Source organism: Plectropomus leopardus, chromosome 9, assembly GCF_026936395.1.
Source record: "Plectropomus leopardus strain MGB_pleo_1.0 chromosome 9, ASM2693639v1, whole genome shotgun sequence".
NCBI classification, from domain to species: Eukaryota; Metazoa; Chordata; class Actinopteri; order Perciformes; family Serranidae; genus Plectropomus; species Plectropomus leopardus.
This window is the reverse complement of record NC_142184.1, coordinates 19,772,151-19,790,645: the sequence shown is the minus strand read 5'-3', so window position 1 is coordinate 19,790,645 and position 18,495 is coordinate 19,772,151. Positions and strand designations below refer to the sequence as shown.

Here is an 18,495-nt window from a genome sequence, read left to right as displayed (position 1 = left end):
GCTGATGATATGATTTAAAATAACAGTCATGCCTTTTTCGGTTGTAACACAGCGCTCCACACGAGGCGGGGAACTATCTTGACTGCGCAGCGTGTCTTTGGCAGCAGGCGGGATCTAGAGCTCGCAGGGTCGGAGTCGGGCGGGCCGGTGCAGAGAGCAGCGTGGTCCATCCTGTGACTGACTGACACCCGCCGGGGAAAAAGTTACTCTGAGTTCGCGGACACACTGCCAACATGTCTGGAGATGACGAGACGCAGGAGCAGACCATCGCCGATGACCTGGTGGTCACCAAGTATAAGATGGGCGCCGAGATTGCGAACCGTAAGTGAAATGCAGCGTTAACGTTTTGGTCCACAAGTATGAGGAGCCGTGTGACGGTAGCTAGCAGTGTCAGCTAGTCCTCCCCAGGCAGCAGCTGTGCCATGTGCCGCAGCAGTGTCAACGGCAGATCGTATCAGAAAGCGGGCCTTTGTTTAATTTGAATGAAACACGAGGCACGTTTTATATTAAGCTTTTCTTTATAGTAGCTTGTGTTTGTTTAACGAGACGTTGCTGTCACATTAGCCTGGTGAGCTAGCTAAGCAGCTATGTGGCTGAGCTAGCAAGCGTTAGCTAGCTGTAACTGCTAACGTAACAGATGTAACAATGACAAGTACAAAAGTGAATGACAATACAGAGTTTTTCCACGTGCATTTTGAATGGCCGGCGTCTAAATGTAAACCAGCAGCTTACTGAAATCCAGACATACAAAAGTGCTGTGTAAGAGACTGGGAGTTTGATTGTCTTAAATGGTGTCATTTAAAGTCATGTCAGAGTCACATCCAGCAGTTTAACTACCAGTGTAACGTGTTGAATTAACCCCTTGAAACCTTGAAACTAATTGCCTTAATCTCTTTCTAAAACACGGTAGGAAGGCAATAAACAAATTCACAGACAAATTGCACTAAATTAGCATGAATTAGTAAAATTATGGAAATTACCTGAAAATTAGGACACAAAAAGAAAAGGAAAAAAGGATATTGCTTGAAAAAGTGACTAAAGTGTAAATGTGATTACCTTTTAAATATAAAAGTGTAATAATTTTCTTATATTATATAAATAAATAAATAGTAAAATCAATGTTAAATATTAAGATTTAGATAGTGTTATAGTATGATAATATTATAATAATAAATAATAAATGAATATTTTCTGTGAATGTTATAATGAATTTATTATGAAGTTATTTTATTTCTTTCTGTCTGCCTTTTTAAAAAACTGATTATCAGTTAATTATCTTCGCAGTTTCTCCCTATTTCTTGTTTGCAGGACATCTCTTGCCAAGTTGCTTGTTGCCTTTTTAGCCATGATTTCAATGTCAATGTCAATGTCAGCTTTATTTATATAGCACATTTAAAAACAGCCAGTGTTTCAAAAGAAATCAAACCAATTTGCTCAGGTTTCAAAGTTTAAATGTTTGTGAAAGGCGTCAGAATGTAACACCACAAAGTGATGTTGATCCAGGTTTTACAGGGTTAAATCAAACACAAATTATTTAATGAATATTGAAGAATGAAGCAAAACCACAAACTCCATGTTAAGTTGCCATCATGAGTCAAACTGTGCAGTCATTACTTGTGGTTAAGGTATATTATTTAATTTGTTTTAATATGAGTACACTCTAAATCTATCAAACCTAAAAGTATCAAAAATATGTCCGCACCTATACTTTCAGAGTTTTAATATTTCAGAATTTCTGCCCTATATATATAAATATATCTCTTCACTTTAATTTTTTAAACCAGTGGCCCAGTAATGCCATGTTATCACAAAACTGAAGTTGTGACACAATATTATTGCAATTTTAAACTTTTTTTGCAATATTGAGTATTTTATTAATATGTAGTACAATAGATTGCAATTTATTATGACCATTTTCCAACTGCGAATTGTGTCCCCAAAGGAAAACTCTGTTTTATCTACTAAGTTTTCAGTCTGTTCATCTCTCTTCAGTCATTTTTATTGCAGCAAAATGCAAATCTAGTCGACTGAAAGAGCAATTGATTTTATTTTTCTAGTAGGTTACCAAAGGTTAATTTTGTATTTGCAGTATTAACAATTTATATAGTAAAAAAAATTATACTTGGCATTTATGTACCAATACAAGACTGCCACATAAAATTTTGTGATACTATGCTATATAATACTATACTCATTTTAAAAAAAAAAAATGAAAATGCAAAATTACAATTCACACTGAAGTAGCAACTCATATTTTAATTGCAGTCTTTGTCAAAATAATGGAAATATTAGCTTTAATTGCCTGTTGTGCAGCCCTACTAAGTGCAACGCTTTTACAACAACGGCCTCCTCCTCACTCACAGGTCATGCTGACTCACACCTGTCAGTTGCCCAGTTCAGCCACCGTCGTTATGTTCAGTCACAACTCATCTGCAGTCTTTAGGCTGAACAGCTGACCTTCCTGCCAAGTGAATATCCAATTTTCTCTCTCTCTCGCTCTCAAAAAAAAGGACTATTATGGCTTAATATACGTTTTCAGTGACTTGTCATATTTCATGCACAGTCCATTGTTAAACTCCTGCTGGGTTTTGGAGGTGCCTCATATCAACTACGCTCTGTGACCTTGTGATTTCACGTTGTAGCTTATCACAGCTGACCTATTTATCTGAAGTTGAGACATCTAATTTTCTACCAGCATTATGCTGATTCAGGCTGAAATACAGCTGTCAGACAATCTGTCAAAGGTTTATCCTCTGCTTAACGTAGCATCAGTTTAGTCAAAATCAAATGAGTTGTTGTTGTGTGATTTAATGTCAGCACTCACACACTCACTCCATTAATTGAGACTTAAACAGTCAGCGAGAGTTGTCGTGTTAAACCAAATTATCCGTCCCATCTATCCACAGTGGCACCTGTTTATTTCATCAGATAAAAGCACAAACTATGAAATCATTAGACGCTTAATCAAGTCAATGGACAGAAAACTAATTTGAAAAATTGCATTAGGGATTAGACAAAAACATAACCTTTTAAACTCTACTGGAACAGTCACTGGCTCCTGTGTTTCAGCTCTGCGTTGCTCAAATCCATTTGAAACTGATTTTAAATTGTATCGGAGACGCCAAACTCTCCAAAGCTACTCCAGGGGACCAGGATATTGTAAACTTCCACCAAAATGTTAGTGAAATGTTAGATTTATTTTATTTTATTTTTTTAAATCAGTGGTTTCAGAGGTTAAAATGATAGCTAATCATTTAATCATTTCATATTTTTTGTGTAGAAAACTAATTGTTCACAGTTTTGTAAAACCAAAGTAACAACAGCTTCTTGTTTAGAGCCAAACTATCCTTCTTAACAAGTTCAGTTCAAAAATATTACATTGGCAGAATATATGGTGACTAATTAACTTATTCAAAATGATATTTTACAGGTATACAAGTAGCTGTTGTTATGACTTTGGTTCTACGAAAATGAAGAATAGTAAAATAATTAAATATATTTCTAGTTTTATCCTCTAAAACCATTGATTTCACTCAAAAAAAAAAGTATTATAAACATTTCACCAGCATTTTGGTAGAAAATCCCAATTTTTCAGTTTTGGAAAGTTTGAGATCTTCCTCTTAATTATTTTTGATCCAGGAAATAAACAACAGAATGAACTGAATAGTGAACATAAGGGTTAGTTACAGCCCAGCGCTGTATACACGATGTTACTGACCTTCCTGTTTGAACGACATTATGGCTCGTCTTATCTCTCGTCTTATCTCGCGTCTCGCAGAGGCTCTGAAGACGGTGGTCGAGGCGGCTTTGGCCGGCGTCTCCGTGCTCAGCCTGTGTGAAAAGGGAGATGCCTTCATCATGACAGAAACTGGGAAAATCTTCAAGAAGGAAAAAGACATGAAGAAAGGTACGTCTTTTGTTGCATTTCATCATTCACTGTCAATGTCTCTGACTCAGCACTCGCTCATTCGCTCTCTTTCTCTCGCAGGTATCGCTTTTCCTACTTGTGTGTCAGTTAACAACTGCGTATGCCATCACTCCCCTCTGAAGAGTGACCCTGACGTCATACTGAAGGATGGAGACCTTGTCAAAATGTAAGCTGCCGAATGTACATGTCCTCCCTGTGCACTCGATAGTTTCTATTTTATTTGCCGTTCATGCTCTCTGGCTCATGTTTTCCTGTCCTGTTTGTTTGCAGTGACCTGGGTGTGCATGTCGACGGCTTCATCTCAAATGTGGCTCACAGCTTTGTTGTTGGAGTGACCAAGGTGTGTCATCGCTGTTGAATTATACCTGCTATGGACGTCAGTGGTAACCTTTATTTGGTTGACCGCCGAGATTGTTTTTGACGGTCTAAAGGTTAATTTTGCTACTTTTGAGTTTACCAGCTAGTGGCACTGCTCATCAGCAATTACCTCAGGTACATCTCAAAACATTAAAATTTCACGACCTTTAAATTTATAGCGCTTTGAAATGCCGCGCTAAAGCTCGCTCTGTCAGTGAAGCGTAGGGCTGTGGGTCCATACACTTTTGTCTTTTGCACGCTCCATTCTGTTGTTTTCAGTGGAGACACACAGCAGGCGCACTCATAAAGCCGCGCTGACGCCGCGCTGACGCCGTTGTGATGCGTACCCGAGTGCCTATTTTTCAGCGCACAACGGCTGCGACCTGTAATAAATGAAGTTCAACTTTGGGAACGCAGCAGCGCGCACCGCATGCAATGTGATGAAGAACAACAAATCACAGCCGACAAATATCTCTCTTTTCTTCCGTAAATACATTCTTTGATAAATATGGAGGAGACGTTGATCATTTTAATGCAGGGATAACCTGAGTTTACCTCAGACCCAACCGGCCTCCAAACTCGTGAAAGTTGGCACAGAGTGGACACAAGAGCAGCAGCCAGCGCCCGACAATGTGTTGTCCATAAAGACCCCCCGTGTGTATGTCCTCTAAAAGGAGAGGCCTTTCGTATTAAGCGTTTTTTTTTTTTTTGCTTTTTTGTTTTTCATTAAAAATAACCTGATACTGGTTAACAGATCTCGGACTGTCAAAAGCGAAATCAAAACTGACATTGAAATAGACATCACAAAATATTTGCAGTGTAATTTACTTGATTAGTGGTATTCACACGATTTCCTCCTGTGTCACTTCAGGAAAACCCTCTGACTGGAAGGAAGGCTGACGTTATCAAAGCAGCTCACCTCTGTGCTGAGGCGGCTCTGCGTCTTGTTAAGCCCGGAAACCAGGTAACTCACCCACCATGACCCCTGATTTCACTGACTGGCGTCCCCTTTCACACTAGTGTTTATTTGGTCGGCTTTTTTTTTGTTTTCTTCATTTAGTCTTAGTCTTGTGTCAGATGCCCTTGTTAAGTTTGGAGCATAGTTTTAGTTGACTAAAGGTCTGGCCATTTCAGACTTACTTTAGTCAAAGGAAACAGTTCTAGTATTGTTTTAGTCAATTAAAACTTTTGACATTTTAATCCTTTTTTAGTCATCAGATTATAACAAACACTGCAGTCGATCCAGCTGAGCCCAAAAACAATGATTCTGTCATTTTAGTCAAACTTGTTTTGCAGGAGATTTTGTCTTATTACCTGATGAAAAACACAGGCTTAATCATGAATTGTCCCATAAAAGTTTCACATTGGCATGCCCCTCCGCATATAACACACACATGCACACACACACACGCACACACACACACACACACACACACACACACACACGCACACACACGCGCACTCTCACACACTCACACACTCTCTCTCTCTCTCTCAGGTGAGGAACTGAAAAGTCACACATACATTTTTTTTAGGAAATGTGATACTTTTATTTTGCGCTTTTAAGCATGTATTTATCTTTAAAAGTGATTCTTCTGCATAAAATGTTATCATAAACTTTAAACTGCATTTTAGCCTCGTCTTCTTGCATCAGCAGTATTGCATGTTGATACAGTCACCGGAAGTGTTTAATAAATCAACGCCATCTCCTCATAAAGATTGTTCAAGAACATAAAAAGTCATAGTTTTCATGAACAAAATGAACACCAGTTTACACCTCATCTGTCATTTATATAACTTTGTAACCCTGTTTTTTGAATATGCTACGTAAATAAAGTTTTTATCAAACATCACGTCTCTTTCATCAGAACACGCAGGTCACAGAAGCCTGGAACAAGATTGCAAAGTCATTCAAGTGCTCCCCTATTGAAGGTGAGTGACTGTGAACATTTGGCACCTTCAAGCTCTGTGATTCAAGTGGCATACATTTACCAGCTGTAATTTAAAATGCTTGACTCAGTTTATTTGTCCAATGTGCGCAGGCATGCTGTCCCATCAGCTCAAACAACATGTGATCGATGGGGAGAAAACCATCATTCAAAACCCAACGGACCAGCAAAAGTGAGTTCACTCAGCAGGTGCTTCCTGTCCCTGAGCCGACGAGCGTTTAACCAGTGGATGATCTTGTCACTTTGCTTTTGTAGAAAGGACCACGAGAAGGCTGAGTTTGAGGTGCATGAGGTGTATGCAGTGGATGTACTTATCAGCACTGGAGAGGGGAAGGTGAGAGGAAATTTAGTATGAATTTGATTTTCCTGTTTCATCTTAGAAATTCCACAGAGGCGAGGAATTTACAATGCATGCTTTCTTTTCTAATTCAGGCAAAAGACGGAGGTCAGAGGACCACTGTTTACAAACGAGACCCCAACAAGGTGTACGGCTTAAAGATGAAGACATCTCGGACATTCTTCAGTGAGATGGAGAGGCGCTTCGATACAATGCCTTTCACTCTCAGGTAGCCTCTTTAACCCTTTGAAACCTGGAACGACATCAGATTTCTTGTGCTGCGATAAGATGCCTTTCAAATCCACTTAAACCTTCATAGCCTGAGAAAATTGCTTTGATTTATTTTGAGAAGATGGCTAAAATGACAATGAAAAACTTGGCAAGAGATGTCCCAAAAACTGCGTGAAATTAGGAAAAAGGTGACAAGGGAATGACCTGAAAATTAGCTTTCAAAGAGAGAGAGAGGGAGATTGAGAAGTTATTAGAGGTTAAATAAATAATAATTAAAATTAATGATTAAAATAAATATTTTAATAATAATTGTTGTTATTCTTGGCAGTTTTTATTTACATATGTATTTTTTTTTTTAACCTTTTTTATGTTGTATACCTTTTTTAACCCTTAAAAAATAATAATTTGCAACTTCCTCCTGTGATTTTCAAAGAAAGCAGGGCAGTTTGCTCGGGTTTTGAAAGGGTTATACTCGAGATAAAACATTTCACTGTATTTTCATACTTTTCCGGGTTTCACTCGCTCAACTTTCTTTTCTTCTCTGTATCTTCAGAGCGTTTGAGGATGAAAGCAAGGCCAGGATGGGCGTGGTGGAATGTGCCAAACATGACCTGGTGCAGCCATTCAACGTGCTGCATGAGAAAGAGGGTGAGTGGAAGAACGACGGCTGTAATTAAGGGCTTTGGTGACCGTGAAAAATCTCGAAGGTTTTTTTTATATGTGAACAAAGTGAAGTGAGGTCTGTACGTTTTGTTGGAAAAGCTTTACATGTACTTGAATCTGTAGAAAAATATTGCTGCACAGGCAGGCCGGGGGAAATGATTTGTTTTTAGGCCTTCATGCTGTCCCAACTTCTAATAGATTCCACCTATGACAATGCTTTGGCTTTTTAATCAAACAGAAACCCTCCAGCATGATTAAACTTCCTGCTGTCGCTCTACTCGCTCTCCTCTGTCGTCCATTCGACTGCCCGGTCCTCTTCTTGTGCTAACAGTTGCACTGTAGGGCTTAATGATAGATGGCATTTAAATCAACATTACATCGTAATAGAAGACAATTTTGAAATCACAAAGACTTTGATTTAAAAAGGAAAAAAAGTTTGTTTTTTAAATTCCAAACAAGAGGGTCCAAAACCCCCCGCTGCAGGTGAAGACAACAAAACACAAGCTTTCACGCTCTCAGTACTGCAAAGAGAAAATGGCCAAAGCATAATGTGTCTAAATTTGTGGTCAAGAGACAGAGACGCTGCATCCTCTTCTCAGCTGTCCTCAGTCCATTTCTAAGGGAAATTTCGACCATGCATTTTGAGTGGTTAACTAACAGCACTGTGGTGTCCACCCTTGATTCTTGCCTGTGAAAAGCAACATTTGAGGTTAAAACTTCACTAAGTGGGAACTGTTTAATGTACCTTTCACCTTAATCTCTCTCCAGGTGAAGTTGTAGCTCAGTTCAAGTTCACCGTGCTGCTCATGGCCAACGGACCCCTGCGAATCACAAACAGCCTCTTTGAGCCAGAACTCTATAAGTCTGAGCATGAAGTGGAGGACCCGGAGCTGAAGGTAAAAAGTCTTTGATGGATGGGGTATTGCATCCTCTCCTTGAAAAGAGGAGATTAGACTAATGGGGTCGCTGTAGTATTCTGTTAGCTGACTGGGCATTCTCCAAGCTATTATGCATTTATGTACTGTTTGAGGATATGAAAGTCATTTGTGTTTTTTCTTCCTTTAAAGGCTTTGCTTCAAAGCTCAGCCAGCCGTAAGACCCAGAAGAAGAAGAAAAAGAAGGTGAGTTACAGCACGGTGTTTTTTTTTTTTTTTTAAATAAACAAGAATAAATGCTCTTAATATTTCTTCTGATCTCTTTTTCTTTTTCAAACTTTTTTTTAAAGGCCTCAAAGACTGTTGAAAGCGCAACAGGACAGGCGATGGAGACTGAAGCTGCAGAATAGATTTCTCTGACAGACAATGGATGACCCAAAGAACAGACGTCACAAATCCTTCTGTCCCAGCTGTCTGAGGCACTTGCGGGCATAGCCGCTGTGAATACCTCTGAATCTAACTGATGTCAGTCTGGGATGATGCTGCTCCTAAATTCTGTCACTCCACCTAAAACACACGCTCACACACGCACACACACACGCACACGCACACACGACCATCCATAGTAAATCTCACTGTCCTTGAGACTGTCTTCTTCTCTTTACGGTGGACAATAGTTCTGCTACAAAAGAGGGTATTTTGTGCAAGGGCATAACACTCACTGGAACATTCAGCTATTCGACTGACCTTGAGCCTTCGCCCCTTTCTCCACAATAACTGTAGTGAAAGATATGGAAAGTAAAATGAGTTTGACAGAGCGGCCAAGGATGATGAATGCACAATACTGTGTCGGGGTAATTGTGTGGCATTTAGATAACTTCCTTGAGGTCATAAACCTGAAGCCATGCCTTTTTAAATGAGTGTTCACTTGTTGTGGGCAGAAATGTGTAACACCTGCGTTGAGCCCTGAAGTTATGAGCATAGACATTACTATTACTGCATTTATACTGCTCGCGCTTAGGTCTGTCTGCTAGTGTACATTTGTAGGAATCTGCTGTAGGTTACTCGGCTAACAACTCTAAAACTGACAATTTAAGGCATACCGGTTGAGTGATTTAACGAGTGAAAACATGAATTTCTCAGTTGTGGATGGTCTAACTCCTGCCAAGGGTTCAGCATTCAGTCCTCTGGTGCCACCATCGAGTCTGACAGTCTGTGTTTACATAAGAATTCCATACCTGTTAGATTTATGGATGCTTTTGTAAAACAAATCCCAGTTTCAGAGACTATTTTTGGAAACATTAAAAAGCCACCTGACATCATTCGTATGGTTGTTTTTGGACTGTATGTATACAGCTGATTGTCCTGATGAGTGAAAGTGCATTTTTCATGATTTTGAACATTAATGAATCACCCTTGCTGAGTTATTTTAGTGTCGTCACCTCGCATTTATCAAAAGCATAGCCAGGAACCTTATGATAACACCAGCCAACATTAGTTGAATGACTGGTTTTAAAAGAATGCAAACTGATGTTTAACTAACATTTAACAGATTGGTACAGACAGGGCCGTAGCCTCCCCATCACCCTCAGAAAGGGCATTTACATATTTTATTAAGTTAATTGTTCATCTACTTTATGTGCATTTTGAAGGTCTTAATGTAGTTAAATTGGTTGGGGCGGCTGTAGGAGTTGGAACCGGTCATCCACTTATCGAAAAGTCAGTGGCTTGATCTCTGTCTCCTGCACTTCGTATGTTTTAGTATTTTTGGGCATGGTTGTGAATCCCAGATTGCTTCAAATGGCTGTTCCAATGGCGTGTGAATATCTAGAAAACTGAGTGGCAGGTGGCACCTTGTATGGTAGCCTTGGTCACCAGTGTGTTATTGGGTGAATGTGACTTAGTGTAAAAAGCACTTTGAGTGGTCTTAAGACTGGAAAGGTGATACACGAGTGCAGGCTGATTTTACACGTCCAAATATCCTTTACTATATGGAATTTAATTTTGGGGGAGAAATGCAAAAGTGTCAACTTGTTTTTTTCATTGGTGGACGTTTAAAGTGGTAAAATATCAGCATACTTCAATAATCCAAATCTACTGGAAAGGGCTTGTTGAGTATCTAACGTGTTAAGTTCTTCAGGTTAAAAACCCACATTTGCATACACATTACATTACAGTTATTTAGCTGATAGGAGATGAAGAAAGAGGTATATAATTTTTTTAATCATTATTTTATGGGCCATTGTGGAGTCAAAAATCCACACAAAATATACATGAAAACACAGAAGAAAGGGTTATGTGTATTACATATTGAACAATACAGTATCACTGAAACCGTTTCTGTGGTAAAATTCCCTTCCTTAATATTATAAATTTATAAGTGAAACAGGTGAGGTCTGATGCATATGTAAAAAATATAAAGTACTGTGCAAACGATAAATAACAATGGATGTTTAAAGCATACATATAAATCTGCAGCAATAGCTCAGCCCCTTTAAACCTGGACAGACATCTCTTTCTTGTGTCGAAAACACAGGGGAAAAGGCAATGAGAAACTTGGCAAAAAAAAGAGAAAAAGAAACCAGTAGATAAAGATTAAAAAGTAATATAAAAAAGCTAGGAGAAAAAATCTAGAAAACTGTAATTATAGTTATAATAGTCTTATATTTAAAATTATGTTACAGAATTATTTTTTATATATATATCAACTAATTTTATTATTTTTCATTTCTCTACTTTTTGTTTTTTACAGATAATACAGATAATTTTATGTATTTGCAATGCATTCTTTCGATATATTTATAAGATAACAAGCTAATTTGCTCAAGGACAATGATTTCTGCGTATTTTCTAGTATTTTCTGTACATATTTTACTTTTCAAACTACATTTCCCACCTTCATTACAGTCCAATGAAAATGACGTAGCACAAAGACTATAAATCAGACGTCGCTCTAATGTGACGTTCTTCATTGAGACGGTTCTTTGGCGGACGGTACGTGAGTCCTGTTGTTAATACCAGAATCCAAGTTAATCATCTTCTTTTTAAATCAATCTAACTTATCCTTCACATGTTCCCTTCTGTTTTCAGCCTCCCCTTCTCAACATGAGGGCTAAGGTTTGTGTTTTATGTCTGTGTGATCAAATATAAATTGTTTCCAGAAGTGCTAACATTGGCTAGCTAGCTAGCTAGCGTGAGCATGTCGACGGTGTACCAAGTAACCCTTTTCAGTTTTCAACTTTACAATTCGTGTTTTTCTTTTGTGCCTTGTAGTCATTGGAGTACAACTGTGTTTTTAGAAATGCCTGAATCAAAAAAGTAAATAATCTAACGTTGTATTTCTCTTTGCAGTGGAGAAAGAAGCGCATGCGCAGGTAAGAATTTCGATGGCACATGTTTTTTTTATTAATGGTTAACAGTTTTTACTGCTTTCCCAATCTACAACAGATACATGCATACAAACAAACAACCCCATATCAACCAGCTGTCATCACTACATACACTATTGGTCTTGGTTGTAAACATAAAGATTATATATATATATCCATCTTAAGCATCCAAAACATACTCCAAAGTCTATGAAGTGCAAATCTAATAAATCTGTGTCCATACATGTAGCAATACAATAAAGAAAAAAAAGATCTTTGCTCATCATTAAATCATTGTGCATGTTTTTAATGCTGTGATACTTAGTCTACCTTTTAGGAATTTCAACTAATTGGCTCTTATAATGATCATTTATAGGCTGAAGCGTAAAAGGAGAAAGATGAGGCAGAGGTCCAAGTAGACTGTCCTCTCCGCCGTGTCTGTGACAGCACATGATGCCAACAACCAGACCGGTGAGCACAGCTGAAGACCCCCAGGACCCTCCCGGTGTCAAGTCTGTCAGCGGAGCCCAGATCAACCGGAGGAGCTGCAGCAGCTGAATGATGCTGGAGAGCTGATTCAAGACCTGCTGGATGACAGGCTTTTCTTCTGGGACATTCTGGACTCTTTTGTTCTTGATTCCTCAACTTTTGTCTTTTGTTTATACTGTGATTAAAGGTTTTGGTTAGTAAATAATTTGCAGATCTTGTTTTGTTTTTTGTTACGGTTTGCTTTCAAAGCACTTGCCTTTCCTGAGTGCTTCTGAAAACCATCTAATGGGGGTTTAAAAACACTTTTAAGGAAGTGGTTTAACTGCCCTCTTCCAGGTACCTTTTTGTTATGCAACACATTCTGACAGTAGGAAAAGCACAGATGAAAATAACTTTTATTATGGCTCAACCCTTTGAAAGCTGGATCAGTGTCTGTTTTCTTGTGCTGAGTTTAGATGCCTTTTAAAAGCTGTTTAACTCTGTATAATCTGAGCAATATTGTGTGATTTTCTGATTTCTGGGGGGAAAGGCAGCGAGCAACCTAGCAAAAAAATGTCCCACAAACTGCAAGAAATTTGTGAAAAAATCAAGAAATTGCCTGAAAACTGCTGTGAAATTTTACAGAATACTATAGTGATAATAATTAAAATTGCATATTAAAAATAGTCACAGAAAAATAGAAACATTTAATTTTCAGGACTCCTTTTGTGGGTAATTTGTTTTTCTTTTCCATTTTTTGCTTACTTTCAGGCTTATTTTTCTTGTAACATTTAACTAATTTCTTGCTAGTTTTTGGGTCATGTATTGTGTTGTTCTTTGCTTTTTCCCCCCTTTTTTTTGTTGCAAGAAATCAAACCATTCTGCCCGGGTTTCAAAGGGTTAATTTCATTTAGCTGGTTTTAGGGTCTTGATATTGCATCATATCTTACTGGATGTGGAACTTGAACTAGACAGCCTTGATTAATGTTAGTTCCATTGTGATTTTTCTATTATGTCGAAGTGTTAAAAAAGGCTATTAGAGCAGTCACTAAACCAGCTAACAGCACTGACTGCTTCACCATCCAACTACCCAGCAGCCATAATACTCACATCTTTAACCTAAAGGAGTGTACTGCAGTACAGCAGCACTTATGAGACCTGCATTTGAAATATTACTCATAAAACTGCTAAATATTCTCACAAAATACAGATCAAATATTGGTGTTTTCCACAGGGAAATTGCTCTGTAGCAGTTGAAATACAAAGTGGGAAGAGTGTGAATATGAAAAGATTGATGCGTAACTTGAGGCCAGTGGACCACAATTGTGTGATAAGGTGCTGAGCGACCCACAGACCATTTTGTGATTCTTAAAGGGAATTGTTTTTGTACTTTTAATGTAGATAATGTGCCATAGTGCACAAAAAAACATCAAAATACAGCTTGTTTATCAAAAAAGGTGCCGGGGGGGTCCCCTAAAATCCCAACAGAGGTTTGGGCTAAATATGTATGTATGAATTATTAATATTTGTTAATCAGCTGTCCCCTGGCCTCTGTTGTTTTTTATAAGTGCACAGCAAGTTGAATATCCTGGTCCAAGATGATAAAGTTCAAATCCAAAATATGAATGTGGGAGGGAGGAAGAAAACAGTCAAACTCAACAGAAATGAAATAGATGCTGGGGGCATCTCAGCTCTGCGTGTCTCTGCTGCACACGTCTGCAGGAGGTCGATGATTTAGAGTCATTAGAGAAAAGCTGGCTTCTCAATGTGCAGAACAGCCCCTGTAACCCGTGTTTTTGGATCATTTTGAGCTGATCTGAACTACTTCATGTATTTCTGTTGTTTAATCTGCAACAATGCATCTGCTACGGAAGGTTGTGGACAACTTTCTCTAAAAAAACATTTCAGATTCTGTCCACATCCCACAACTGGAGTGGGTGTGCTGTAACCTTTATGTAGAGCTCAATCAAGACAAACAACTCGCTAATATATCTTGTTTTTACCCTTGAAGGCAGCCCAATAATTCATTCTGTCCTCAGCCAAGGTGGTTAGAATCAGGCTGTTACTGGAAATCTCTGTTAAGATTCAAGATTCAGTTTGTCATTTTTTCTTATGTATCTGCATATATAAAAAAAGGCGAAACGCTGTTATCCCAGCCCACAGTAGTGCCACGGAAAAGAGCAAAAACATGCATTAAAATAACTGCATATGTAAGAAATTTATGTTAAAAACAACCCTACTAAAACTACATGTAAAAAACGTAAGAACAATAAGTAAAAGTACAAATGCAGCAGACACATCAGCACAGACATTAACAAGTATTAAGTTAAAGAGGGCAGCGTCCCCATTCTTCTCATTTACAACTTTATTTTGTTTTAAATTTACATTTAAAACAATGTAAAGCTGTGAGATTTCTGCTGTCGCTATGACCCCATATTCTGTATATTGTGCCTAATGAAACCACACAAAATACTTTTTCAAGGCAGAAATAAATGATGGCATAAACCTGTAAACTACAGACAGATGACAGAGATAAAACTGAGTTGGGCACATTTTAGTCATCAGGTTTTAGGAGACATTTTTGTTTTCTTTTTCTAGAGAGATTAGCTTTTGATAAAACTGTCAGATCCTGTCAGTCATAGAAAAGCTTGAGTCTGCTCGGGTAAGAAATGCATCCATGCACAATATCATCATCTGCATCTGTAACTTGAATTATGACCCTTTTGTTTTCTCATATGTCTTGTTGACATAATGTGAGAGTGTTTTGGCAGAACTCCAACATCCTCTTAGCGCTGACCTTTTTTAAGTGGAGGATGTAAGATCACAAATAGCTGATGTAACTTAAAGGGCGCTGGCTCAACACCTCCTGATCAGAACACAGGGTAGTTTCACAAGACAGAGTAATAACAGAGCAGGGGGAAACGCTGGTGACTTCTACAGACTTAAAATCACAAAAAAAACCTCACTGAACAGATACAACAACTGCTGTCTGGAGCAGCATGGTCGAGTAAACATTGTACATTAATTCCTAACTGTGGTGAAGGTAATAAAAATCCAAAAAGCCTCTGCTGAGTTTGCAGTCACAGTCACTAAAAATGTGTTTGATTTGATTTTAATTTATTTTGAACATGTAAAATGAAATAGAGAAATGATTATACAAAAGCAGACAGAAAAAAAGCAATATTTACAGACCATGAAAAACATAAAGCAAAAGAAAAGAAATAGTCAAAGACTTAGTGCACACATTCAAAAAGGAGTGAGAAGAAGTAGAAACTTATTTAATTCCACCCCTTCTCCACAAGTCATTGAATTTTAATTAACCAATGTCCTTATTAATTTAAACATACTCTTATTAATTAAACATATATGCATACACCCACAAACTCAAAATCAAATATTTACAGTTTTACATTATCATTTACAGAAGAGGGAGATAAACAAGGAACAAATAAATATGGAGTAACTAAATAAATCAGCAGTAATCCCTGTAAACACCTGGTGATTGTCAGACACCCCCTCTTAACCCCTGTTCCTCCCTATCCACAAACTGGTTTATGTTTTATTGTATTTTTTAATGTATTGTTTCATATGTTCAGTAAATGACACACTGTATGTGCTTCAAAATAAGAAAATACTCTGAAATCAGATGTTACAGGACCCACATTACTGTCAAACATGGTATGGTCATGACATAGTTTTTTGTATAAGTAACATAAAGCTAAAAAACACTGATTACAGGAACACTAAATATTCTGCACAAAGCCGTCACCATTATGACAGAGTTACTGCAGATGTCTTTTAAAGTCTTAAATCCTATTTTATAAATATTAAGCCTTAAAGATCATTAAGGTGTCTCAATTTTCAGTTCTTGAGCTTTAATTAATTACTAATGCCATCTTTTTACTCTATACTTGCACTTATTTGTCGGCAAAATGTATATTAACCTAACTCACTATAAAAACCGTAGTCTACATAAAACTTTCTTCTGTATAGGACCACATACAGTATATTTACTCATACTCACTTGCAATGTCTGAATAAGACAGATGCTTTGTCCAAAAATCATTCTTAAATTTGTTAAAAATGATCTTTAAAAGCATTACATTTAAGTGTCTAATACCTGTAGACACCCTGCACGAACCAGCGCCGTTTGTTTTACACATTTAAACATGATAACAAAAATGAGAGTCAAGTCAGAATTTCACTCGTCCATCAGTTAACAGCTTTTCTTGCAGCCCTAAAGAGATTTGCATTATAGACTATAAATCCATGTAAACAAGTATTAGCAAAGCCAAACTAACAGCAGACTGACATGAGGCCAAGTTTGACCTTCGACCTGTCACATGTTGTGTATCATCTCAACACAAGACTCAACATCCTGTGACTGCTACTTCTGCTTCTGCCTTCTGCAGTTTTCAGGAGTCATCTTTTATCATTCAGGTGCAATGGTGTGATTGTATACTGAAATGTGCTTGTTCCTTATTGCTGACAGCCTCACTAAACGTGTGACCAATTGTGGGTTATAGTTGAATTGTTTGGGCTTGGAGGCAGTTTTGGTGACTGAAACATTTCTTTCCTGCAGATCAGTGAAGCATGAAGATTCATGATGTTGGTGCAGAAAATGGAAACCAATAATCAGTAAACTTTAGAGCATATAATCAAACAAATAACACAGTTTACAGATGGTAAATATCTATACCGACTGGTTTATTGTGAGTTGATTTATTACCTTTAAATTAACCGACAGCGCATGAATAAATTCCATCTCAGTTGTAAACAATACTGTCAGAACTGGGAGAAAAACATTTGTCCTGTGACATATAAGATATATGCGAGTGCCGGAAGGAGAAAGCTACTCATTTTCCTTCTAGCAAGGAAACATCAATATTTTTATAAACACAGTCACGTGAAAATCAGAGAGAGAAAACACTGTAATACCAGTTTGGAGGTTTACTATCAACAAAACAAGCATGTGACAAGTGACCACAACCTGACTACTGTGGTCGCAATTTAGCACTACACTGCCACGAACTATTCATTTTTTGAAAGCAACAACTGTAGTGTCAGATCATAGGATGTTATGGCTTTCAAAAGTTGTCCAAAACATGCCAAATCTAAATTTGTAAATAAAAGTTTACAAGTGATCTCTTTAATGGATTTAATCAAATTAGTTCAACTAATATAAGCAGTAACTATTGGGGTTAGACACATTCCCCCAATATTCAAATATGCCCATGTATAGACAAAAATCTAAGGATTTTTCTCTTTAGCAATCTTGATCATGAGCATAAATGAACTTAACAACTGTACATTGTTATTAGCAGGCTACTGGTTCTAATATTAGTGTACCTGAGATCTTTGTGTGGTTTGTGCAAGTTGTGTTTCCGCATCCTGGCAGAAGTCGTTGCTCAACTGCCGTGCTGAACTGTCTTTATTTCATAACTTTCAAAGATGTAAAATGTTAAAACCAAGAATGTGATATGAGTGCAAAAAAGGCTTTATTACTGATAATTATTCTAGTTTTTGTAGTATGTCAGAAAAAGTCATAGCGCGTGCACACATCCTGTGCAGCCCTCAATTATACACTGGCTTCTTAGAATGGCATTCAGTCATCAAGACTTTGAGAAACCTGGATTTAAGAATTTCATATCAAAATGCTCGAACATTGTCAGTTTAGCTGTCAAATTTCTAAAAATTTCTTCTGAGGGGAATGCCACCCAGACCCCCCACCCCTTGATGTGTTGGTCACAGATGGTGTAGATTGGAAGTGGTCCCCTGCAATGTTAAACAGGTGATAATGTCCCTGCACTGGACAAAAATATAACTTATAATTCCAAGCCATTCAGAGTTATTTAAAAAAACCAAGGCTGTAGCTATGGGGTTGCGGGTGACCAATTCTGCTGGGTTCCCCACCTAGAAAAAACGTTTTCTTAAGAAAAAACCAATTTCCTATTATTTATATTATTTATCATTAACAGGTATAGGTATACAGTATACTATACTGCAATACACTAGTGCACTGTAATACTAGAACCAGTAGCAATACTCATGGCAATTTATTAGGTTCATGAATATGATTACATTTGCTATTGATTATTTCAAACAGTCCGCTCTATGTAATTATACACACACACACACACACACACATATATATATATATATATATATATATATATATATAATTACTGCCTTGAAAATGACAAGGGAACAGCATGGGTATAAAAATCAAAATATCAAAGTAGTGGGTTGTAAAAGAGAATGGTTAGAGGATGGTTGTAAAAAGGTGGGATTGTGGGACCACAAAAATTTACTTTATTTG

The 18,495-nt window shown here is 37.6% G+C and overlaps 1 protein-coding gene across 1 annotated transcript; it reads left to right on the top strand.

Moving 5' to 3' along the window:
• The first annotated feature begins 111 nt into the window (after positions 1 to 111).
• On the top strand, positions 112 to 12,402 carry pa2g4b (proliferation-associated 2G4, b). Its single transcript, XM_042492507.2, has 16 exons — positions 112 to 321; positions 3,779 to 3,907; positions 3,989 to 4,094; positions 4,199 to 4,268; positions 5,157 to 5,249; positions 6,154 to 6,217; positions 6,328 to 6,406; positions 6,490 to 6,568; positions 6,667 to 6,800; positions 7,356 to 7,450; positions 8,234 to 8,361; positions 8,533 to 8,586; positions 8,691 to 11,334; positions 11,431 to 11,457; positions 11,692 to 11,714; positions 12,085 to 12,402. Exons 1-13 carry the CDS (start codon positions 234 to 236, stop codon positions 8,748 to 8,750), a joined length of 1,179 nt encoding a protein of 392 aa, XP_042348441.1. The 5' UTR covers positions 112 to 233; the 3' UTR covers positions 8,751 to 11,334; positions 11,431 to 11,457; positions 11,692 to 11,714; positions 12,085 to 12,402.
• The last annotated feature ends 6,093 nt before the right edge of the window (positions 12,403 to 18,495 follow it).